Here is a 10,659-nt window from a genome sequence, read left to right as displayed (position 1 = left end):
GCCAGAGTGACACTGAGGAAGGTGCGCTGCCAGTGCGGCTCCTCTGGCGCCATGGAGACTTTACGTCACAGTGTCAGTCAGCGGGGCCATGCGCTCCCCCTCTCTTGACTCCAGGAAGTCGGGCTATATCACGATAGGATACCGCGGCTCGTACACCATTGGCAGAGACATCCAAACCGACGCCAAATTCAGAAGAGTGGCGCGAATCACGGTTTTTTTTTTTAGCGGGAGACGTCCCTGGCCAAAGAAGTGTTTGGGGACACACTAAACGAGAGCAGAGACCCGGACCGCCCACCCTGAGAGATACACATCTTCGATACTATCCTGAAGTATAATTTTCTAGAGCAAGCATTTGACAAGCTGACAGAGTCGGGCTTCCACATGGTGGCCTGCAGCTCCACAGGCACCTGTGCCTACACCAGCAATGATCCAAACGAAGACAAAATCTGGACAAGCTACACCGAATATGTCTTCTGCCGGGAATAACTCACAATAAACTAATAATGTAATGTTGATGTAGACATCTGAAGATCTAGAGGGGGAATGTCTTCAAAAAGTATTATTTTTGCTGTGTTGAATAGTATTTGTAAAGGGAGAGTGACTGCAAAATATTGCAGGATAGCCACATAACAGTAATGCCACTTTCCACCAGAAACATAAAATACCCCCAAAACATATTCTAAAAATGATCTACACAAACAGTATTTTTCAGATTATGCAGTTTGATTGTTCAAAGTGAGCAGAGCATAGTTTGAGTTGACAGACTCATCAAAAGGTGGTGTGGAAAACACCATCGTCCCCATCTCATAGAAGTGCATGTCAATATTTCAGCCATATCCGACTCAGTGCTGTGTGAACTGAACGGCATCCAAGAACTGACGAGCAGCGATTAGTATTCAGTGTCATTGTAACTTCTAGGCTTGCTTGATCACTGTTTGGCCCAGTTTTGTATAATCTAATAGGCACTCATAGCAGTTCTGTCACTGACATGATTGTAAGTGTATGTGCTTGCTTGGTAGAGTTGTATTTGTTAAACCTGTCCAGATGAAATAAAAATCTTCTACCATGTTATTCTCAGCCCTTTGCCAATCATCATATCTTCTTAACTTCTGCACCGTCCTCATTGTGACAAAATCCTGGCATTCACCTGCCTCCAACCTTTTAAAAGCTTACTCAGCGGGGAATCAAAGAGTCAGCCTCAAAGAGATGTGCTCTACCCGGGCACCTCAGCCCATCATGGCACAGAAGCTGCCAGCTCAACAACATCTGTCACAGTGTTTTAACCTAGAAGGACACAATGGAAATGTATGTGGCAGCTATGTGTTGATGTGTTTGTACTTTTTCATTGTGTTCACTGTTACACAAATCCTGACCATGAAGTTTTCTAGGCTCCGACTTCACTCTTTTATTCACTTCAAGGCCTTGCATCTATTTCCTATCCAACGTCGGCCCTGTTATTAAATCACACAAGAAGTAAATATTGCGAGAGGATCCGTTTTGTCACACAAATTCAGCTGCAGGTCATGTGGATGCAAATAGTGCAGCTGTGCACACATGATGTCATTATCATTTCAAGTGTATATAATGAAAGGGTCCAGCTGCACACAAATTGGAGGGTTCACTCTGCCAGGGACTGTGGATAAATGGAGAGTAGATTGGTGCACCCCTACTGTGAGAGCACAATTATTTGACAACTTTAGTGTATAACCAGAGTTAGATTATGTTTTTTCATTCAGAGCAGACATGAAATAATTGGCCTTATATTCATGGCAGGATTATACAACATCAGGTGCTCATAGTGCAGAGGCAGTGACATAACCTCTGTAGGGGTCTGGGGACATTCTCCCAAGGGGAACATCCTCGGGTTTCATGCACTAAATAAATCAGTCGGGCTCAATTTGGCTTTAAAAAGTTGGAATATATGCTCTTTGGACAGGAACGAAAATTATGTTTGGGAGAGAGATTTCTTAAGGGGTTAGTGTGCACACATGAATGACTCAAAATGACTTGCAAACTAACGTTTTTGCTACTAAATAATGGACTTATTTAAATGTGAGGAGCAATTCGGCTTACTTTATTTGCACATTGGTAACAACTTGGTAGCACATAGAACCTGCTTTGACTGGGTCATTGCTTGAACAGGCCTCCGTGACAAGTTCATTTAAAATTGATTAACTATATCGATGGACTAGAAAAAGATCCAGTAAACTTTTATGTGCACATGTTTTGCACTACAACTTTATATTGATGTTTTCTTGCCAACTACTAGCTTAACTGCCTGATACTTATCTTGAGTTAAGCTTGAAGATTTGGGAAAGCTTTATTTGAGGACCTAAAATGGCCCTATCATTTGTTTCAGTATTTCAACAAAGGTTAAACTTCATTGTTGATTTCCTTGAGCAGAGACCACAAAAAAGGCAACAGATTACAGAGACAGACTGACCTGTGGCAGCCTATGCAGGTATACTACACATGATACAGCTGGGCGACACACCAAATAACTAGAAGCTGCTGTAACTGAGATAATAAAATAATTAATTAATTAATAGATGTTTTTCTGCAAGATGATTCAAATGCATCCGGAGCTCTAGATTGATTGCCAAGATATTGTCACACTCATATGTGTAAATGAATATTGCAGATTAGGAAGGTACATTCGCAACCGGATGTCCATTTACTGTCAATAAATGTGTCATGTTCTTAAAAAAGAAGCAACCTACATTAAAAATAATCAGTGTGAACACAAGAGGACATTACATGAAATGCGTCCAAACAATCCTATTTTCGATGGATTTTGCCTCTTGAGAACATGAAATCATGCCAAACCAAAGTGTAGCTACATCATCCCCAATAGCTCAAGAGCCACTAAATTTCCTTTATGTTTTTTTGTTGTTGTTGTTTTTTGTAAATGTAGACAGTGGTTGTTTGCCTCATTTGGTACAAATGCAGGGAAACACCGTGTGTCATTCACCAGTCCGTCACAGGACTGCCTCAGATATTGGCCTACAGTCACCAACTCACACCCACATTTACACACAGCACAGTATGCAAGTGTCTCAAGCACTTGCATGTCTCTGGACTGTGGGAGGAAACCCACTCGAACATGTGCAGCAAAGGCTGTCTTTCTTTCAGCTGTTGCAGCACATGCACATGCAATCCCATTGTGCACCTGTAGAAACTGATACATTTCTGCCAGTTCAGATCACACACGCCCCCACATGGAAGCTGCTTAGAGTCTCTGAATTAAATAAGGAATCACAAATTAGAGTCCAATAAGACTGGTCTTCAGTGTAATTTAAAAAATATATATTCTAAATTTGGGCAATGACTCATTCATTTAAACTGCTTTCAGTGTTGCAGGAATGTGATTGGTGATTAGTCAAGACATCTGGCTGTAAATGTATCATTCTGACTGTACATCTGTTTTTCTATGGTCAGCATCTGTGTTGGCTGTTTGACATTAACACGAGAAAGATAGAGAGCAAACCTTTCTTGGAGATAGAATTAAATCTTAATCAATCCTCTTGTTCAGACATGCTGTTTGAAACAGTTCAGTAAGACAGTACAGTAAGATTCAGCTTGATACTGAATACCAAGTGTATTGTTTTATCAGAAAATTAAAAAAAAACAAAAAAACAACCCCAGACATATTACATAGTATATATGAATTGATGATATATGAATAATGGATATATTATTGACAGTTACAGTTACTGGACATTCTTATGACAGTGTTACCTTTAATAAATGGGTTGTCAGGTTCTTCAGTGTGAGTGATGATGAGATAACAGAACAGAAGAAAGGTGCTGTAAGACAAAGTGACAAGAGGAAAACAGGAAGCACGAGGGACAAATTACATTAAATTATCAACCATTTTGCTGTTATTTCTTCTCTCATATGTTTATCTCTATTTGTCCATCTGTTTGTTTTTTCTTTTACCCCTCTAATGTGTGCATGCTCCATGCCTAGCGCCCTGACATGAACTTCAGCAGATCAGGACTGTATAAACTCCACACATGAGTCCAGGATGCTTTTGAGCATCCTGACTTATTTTAGATCAAAGTCTCTTTCATTAGCACATCACAACAGTAACTCTGGACCATGGGCTTCATTATTCTAATTGAATTCTGAGTCAGAAATGCATTTTAAACTCGACTTCCCAACAGAGCACACACATCAGTCAGTGTTATGTGCTGTTATTGGAGCTCAGAAGCAACAAGAAAATCCATCAGTGAGTGCACTATTAGATGATCAATCAAAAATATTGTTCATTTACTTTCATTTTAACCGGCATCAGCTTTTACAATACAAGGTGCAGCATTTTATCTGCCATAAAAAGAAGCAGTGAAGAAAGGCATTTGAGATGAGAGAATAGAAGCTGTCTTAATAGAAAACATATTTTTGGTGTGTTTGGGTAGTTGAATGGTTAAAGCGCATGCCACATAAAAGCAGCATCCCTGGTTCGAATCTGGCCACGGACCTATGCTGCAGGTCATTGCCCTCTCTGCCTCTACTGTCCTTACAAGAAAAGCCAAAAAAAATCTTTAAAAAAGAGAAAGCAAAGCCATTTAATCATTTTATGTTCCTTTAATATGAGCACAGACCAGAAATTAAGAGATATAGACAGGGTCATAGGGACGTGTGCTGACATCTTGATGGACAGTTGTTAATTCCTTTTTACCCCCACTGTTATCCTTCACATTTGTACAAATGCTCTCATGTTTAGATTTATTTTTTAACTGAACAGCTGATTATTGAGACAAAAAGGAAAGGAGGGGAGAGAGAGAGGGTATGCCATGCAACAAAGGTCTCTGGCTGGAATTTAAAAGAAAGGGTATGTTACTTGTATATAATAGAATATTTCATTATAAAGAATGTAATTTAGTTGCTATATTACAACAAACATGATTATGATACATAATTGTAAGTGCAAGTGCAAAGGGACATCTGGAAAATTGAACTGATTTAGGTCAGAAGATACTGACGTGACTGTCAGTGAATCAGATCAGAGGATAATTCAGATCAGGATAATTGACTTTATTATAGTAATCTGAAGTAGAACAAAGTGAATGAAGTGTTTATGCAGTATGACCTCAGTTTCAGGGTAAACATAGAATAACTGTAAAGATCAGTTTCTATTCATACCCTAAGACAGAAGGTATGGAGGTGAAAAAAACCTTCCTCCTCCACTTACTAAGGAAATGAATGCCAACACTGAAGATAATGACTTCATCATTTCTTAAATGAGAGTCCTGAATGAGCTTTTTCTCTGTTATAACCATAACAGGAGTAGTAACATTACCTGTAATACTTCAGCAGTTAATACTAATCATTGTTTATCTATTTGGTTCACAAGGGAGCCTAAACCCAAAATGCAAGGCGGATGCAAAGCTATCAAACAAGATGTGAGAAAGAAAAAATCTGAGCCTTAAATGATGTCACAGCCACCGAAGGTAAAGTGGATATTGTTAAAACCCCAATAACGTCAGACTGAGCACATCCCACATATGGCAAATGATGTCTCTGACAGTGCATTGCATAGAAAATCGATTATTATGAGAGTCTCAAATGTGCGTTGCGCTTTTATTTTAGACTTCTTTTATTTCAGACTGCTGTTATTCAATTGCAAAAGTCATCATTTGATATCAGCGGCCTCCTGACTAATGCGTCCTGATCACCTGAGCTGACATGCGGCTCGATCCATTCATGTGGCCATTAAACCTCCCACCTTTCATGCAGCTGAGTTCTTTTGAAAATTACAGTCATCAAATAGAAAATGCTCTTTCCACACATGCTATGCACTTCTATAAAAGCTGCCTTATATACCGGGGCCACTCGTCTCGCATTAGAGGTCTTTCATTTGCATGTTCTCTGCGTTCTCTTGGTTTTTGTAGAAAAATAGATGTCCTTTTAGGCAAGTATTTGTTATCAGTTTGATGCCCTATGTGGTTTAAATTCCTGTGTGGCAATACATGATTGCAGATACTATTCTTTCATGATATTTGATCCTTTTCAGTTTTTGCTCTTTTCAGATCTCCTAGATCAGCAAATGGGGCTGAAAGCTCAGCACTTCAAGTTTTTTACTCATTGTTATTGTTTTCAATGGGTCATTTTCCAAACTTTTTCTTTTCCCATATGTATAGAATGTCATATAATATATAGTATAAAGTCAGAAGTGCATCTTTTTTCTTGCTGAATCTTGGCGGTTGTTAACAAGTTGCATGAGTCACCCTGTGGGAGGAGAACCAGAACACAATGACAGGGTTATGTCTGCACAAATGTGGTTTCCTTCCCTGCGGTATTGACAGGATTTCAGTTTGTTTTTTGTAGCCATTGCTCTGGTTTCAGGTTTTCCACATCTGCCTTGGTTGTGGGAGGAAGCTTTCCCGTGTATAGGAAACAGAATTACAGGGTGCTATGGCATAAATAATAATTCTACAGGGGAAAGTATCCAGACAGATGTTCACTTCTGGGTTTAGAAAAGTCTTGATTACTGCATTGATGTATTGCTCTAGACAGAAGTGTAAAGCAGAATCAAGTGGAATTATGGGAATAACTGCTCTGCTCTGCAGCAATAGCTATGTACTGACACAGTACAATACACTGTAATGACTGCTGCCAGGCAAGGCAGTACATATTAAATAGCTTCTTTTTTTTTCGCAGCTCAGAAAATCCAATGTAGTCTTTCACAGCTTGTCTCCAATGTACTTTTTAAAAGTATTATGGGTCCAATTAAAGAACATGGCAGGACTTGTTCAAATTATAGGCTTTTACATGAACTATAACGTCTCATGTTTCCTTAACAGTCTCCTCTTAAGCTATTAAAGCTGGCTTGTTAAACAGAAGTCACAGTGCTGCAGGGACTCCGGTCTGTGCCCTGCAGTTTAACTGATGTGGATTTTATATGTGGATCCTTGCTTTCTTGTTCTGTATTTTTAAGCTTCACTTTTGACCAAGGACAATTTTTGCATTGAGAGTGATAGAATCTAGCAGAATAATGACTACACAACAAAACTACAAGTCCTACATGTATCTGCAATGGACTAGGTTATTGCTATTTATATAAATCTAATTCATTGGAATGAGCTTGTCACTGGAGACTTTATCCACTTAGCTCTCACTCTTATACACTACACTGCAAAGTCTTTCTCAATGAATTTAGATCAAAGAATATATTGTTTACAGCCATTTAGAGATGATTATATGCAGTAGAAGTCCTCTGAAAAACACTAAATATCCCCTGATGTAATGTGGAAAGGTTGACATAGATCCCTAAATATTTTTCGTAATGTTATATTTCCAAAGTCTTCCAAATTCCTTTAATTGTAAGCCAGTTTGGATTTTGTGCATAGAAAGCCGTCTAAACTATATCATTAATATGTGATTTAGAACAACTATTTTCCAGTTTTGTTTGAGTTTCCACATTTCTATTGGACACAATTTTCCACAAAAACCAGCAGAAGCAGACTGATTACCTGCGGTCTAAAATAAATGCAACCCCACAGTAATTGTTTAAAATACTGTGAGGACATTATATTTGTATTTGTGCAAATGAAGTCTATCCAAACTGCGTTTTCTGATATAAAGTTCAACCCAGTGAACAATTCAATACTATCAAAAAAAAGGCCCCTTGTGTCCTTCATATTTCTGCACAATTCCTCTGTGATCTTCCCCCTTTTGTTTATATTGAATGCCTATTCTTCCTTGTATTTCTAAATAAACTAATTAAACCATATAATATACAGTGAAAGGGTGCAGCGGTAGGCCAATTAGGAACATCTTATTACTTTCTTTCTGTAAACTCCCTCCAACAGCATTGAGAATTTGCATTCGGTATGATTCTTTAAAAAAAAGGTGTCCTTGCTGAGATATTGTATGCGCACTACAACAGATACAAATGAGGAAACAGAGTATGAGGCTATGAGCTACAAATTGCAAACAGCACTGTCAGAAACTGATACAACCATGAAATGGCTGTGGTGTTCAGATAAAAAGGAATAATGTCTACATCTGCCATATAAGATTCCAAGCAAGAACCAGTGGAAAAATACACTCTGTACAAAGCATTTCACAGGTGATTTCATCCAGCTTGCTTTGAGCTCTGCTGCATTGCTCATCTGCACACTGGCTGTCTGACAATCCTCTATTTGTAGGAGAAGACTAACACCAGAGGAACTGATGGAAGCCCCTACAGATATTAGGTAACACATTAAATCAATACCCGCTGAGAGGGAAATACTACAAGTGCATTATTCTTTTTTTTGGATGTTTTTTTTCCTCTTTATTATTTTAATATAATATCAAGAGACAAAGAACAATTCTCTCTGAGGATCAAGCTGACAGTCTGGACAGGCAGCATACTCATCAAAGCCAAAATAGATAAAGCAAGAGTTGTGCGGGAAGTCCATGGTGTATTATGTTTGATTACTGCAATGACTGTTCCCATGTTCAGTGACAAGCACAGATACGCGATGATGTGATGTGGAGAGCTATACAAATACTGGCTTTGCAAACATATAACATCTGCTTGACTCTTTTCTGACAGATGTCCGCCTCTGCTGGATTTGTTTAGGGGTTACAGCTTGATTAGATAACTAGGTCGAAATAGCTTCCTCCACCACAGACTTTTAATTTTTAGACATCACATAGATGCAAGAGTACACAGTGTGACTTTGTCCTGATAATTAACATATATGATATGGTTCATATTGGTTACCAAGGATACAGATGAAGATGAAATGGCTTCTTATTTGCCTTAAATTTTTGTCAAAGCCACGCTTTTGCGAAAATGTAAATACATCAACTCATGTGTGTTGCGGAGAGTTCCTGTTTGATAGAAAATCCAAATGTTCTACCACTGGAGCTTCATCCTTGAGGCAAAGCTTAAACTGCATGTTCTGGCAAGAACCAGTGCTGTTATTTTGATGCTAGAAAAGCAACACACCAGACCACAGAGCAACTTTTAAAAATATATTTGGATGGCATATAACTGCTTCTACAAGCCTGCAAAACAATGTGTGCATGTATTTTCCATTTCAGTCTTTTCAGTTCTACACCAATATCCTCTGAATAAGCCTGTGAATATCTAGAAATTCGACCTGGAAAATAACGTATTAAAAGAAATTCCCAGTGCACTTTGTGTGCTGTTTCCTTCTGTTAGCTAAGTGTACAGTGGAAGAGTCTGGCAATAGATGTAATGTTTTGCTATTGCTTTCAAGAACATTTCACAGAGTTGTCACAAATAATCAACCTGTCCTTTACATATATATAGTATATATCTATAAATTAAGGATAAGGCTGGCAATATTATGTTTTTTCCTACTGTCAAAGACCAAAACCATCAATTAAAGAATACTTGAATATTGCACAAAATGTGTAATGTTAAAGCTGAATATAGTCTCCAGTAAATGCTATTTGCTATGCTCTTTTCTCCTGTTGGAGTAACGTTTGTTACTAACTACAATGCCTGGCTGTTTTGGGAAATAACTGGAGGTTTTCAAATATGAAACTATATACTTGTACTTTTGGCTGAGAGCCACAGACAGAGTAAAGAGGCTGAAAAGTATTGAGAGATAGGCTAACACGTTGTAGCTTTTGGTCTTTTCATGGGATTTGTTGACATCAAGAAAAATGTACATTCCCACAAGGTGGAAGTATTAGCCCGGTAAACTCAGTAGGGCCTGGGGTTCTTTATTGCTGCTCACCATTGACGTATAAAGAGCATTGGATACAGGAAGAACGCCAAGCTTTGAAGCCAATTTGACATTGCAGCCAAACCGTGTAATTACTATTGGCCCAAAAATCTTTTTCCGCACATACACTTACATTGTAAAATTGATGTCTGTAAATCAGTCTGTGAAAACACATCTGTGTCACAACCCCTGCAAAATGACTTGTGTCACTATCAGAAAATTGATCCATTGGGTCTGATCACATATAGAAAGTCTAGAGGAGCACATTTGGCCCATAGAGTGGGTTTTCTGGAAGTGGCATTTTTGGCTTCATGTGCAACTGAGCAACTTTCATAGAAATGAACGTGGCCCTGCCTCTTACGCTATATTCTGTGTGAGTGTAGATAGTAAAGCTAATTTATGCACATTTGTATTGATACATGTATTGATACATGCTCATTTGTATTGATACATGTCAGTTTTACTATAATATTGACTCACTTCTTTTAAAAATCACTTTTGTTTATTATAACTACTCCAGATACTAAACGTAGCTATATCCTTACATACACGAGAAGCTGTGACAACTGTTCCTACAGCTTTGCCTGACACTGAGCATCAGTAGTTTGAGCGGAATCGGAGACCCAATGTATATGAGGAATTGGCATACTGTTATTAGGGAATACTCATTTCAGTCTTTGTAAACTTCACAATGCTAGTCTTCTTAAAGCATAAGACTGGCATTGTATCTTATGAAAGGATTTGCTGAACATGTTGTCAATGCTATGCGTTCTGTCTATACATGGGAAAAGAGTGCTCCTCTTGATTTTAAAAGCTTTTCTCTGTCTACTTTTCTCTTTTCAGAACACTTTTCTCTGACTCGTGTCAGATCTTGTCTCTAATCTCTCCCTGACATACTGGGGTCAGTTAGCAGAGCCCTGAAGTTCTGTCCTGCCCCTGTATGAAATGGAGCATCTTGATGATCGCT

At 38.5% G+C, this 10,659-nt stretch overlaps 1 protein-coding gene across 1 annotated transcript; it reads left to right on the top strand.

The window, feature by feature from the left end:
- The first annotated feature begins 88 nt into the window (after window positions 1-88).
- Window positions 89-534, top strand: LOC133993356 (BTB/POZ domain-containing protein KCTD12-like). Its single transcript, XM_062432270.1, is given in 2 exon segments — window positions 89-223; window positions 226-534. Coding segments are annotated over 2 exon segments (396 nt in total). The 3' UTR covers window positions 487-534.
- The last annotated feature ends 10,125 nt before the right edge of the window (window positions 535-10,659 follow it).

Source organism: Scomber scombrus, chromosome 13 (assembly GCF_963691925.1).
Source record: "Scomber scombrus chromosome 13, fScoSco1.1, whole genome shotgun sequence".
Classification (NCBI taxonomy): Eukaryota; Metazoa; Chordata; class Actinopteri; order Scombriformes; family Scombridae; genus Scomber; species Scomber scombrus.
Note: the sequence above shows the minus strand (reverse complement) of the source record. Positions and strands in the feature narration are given on the sequence as shown.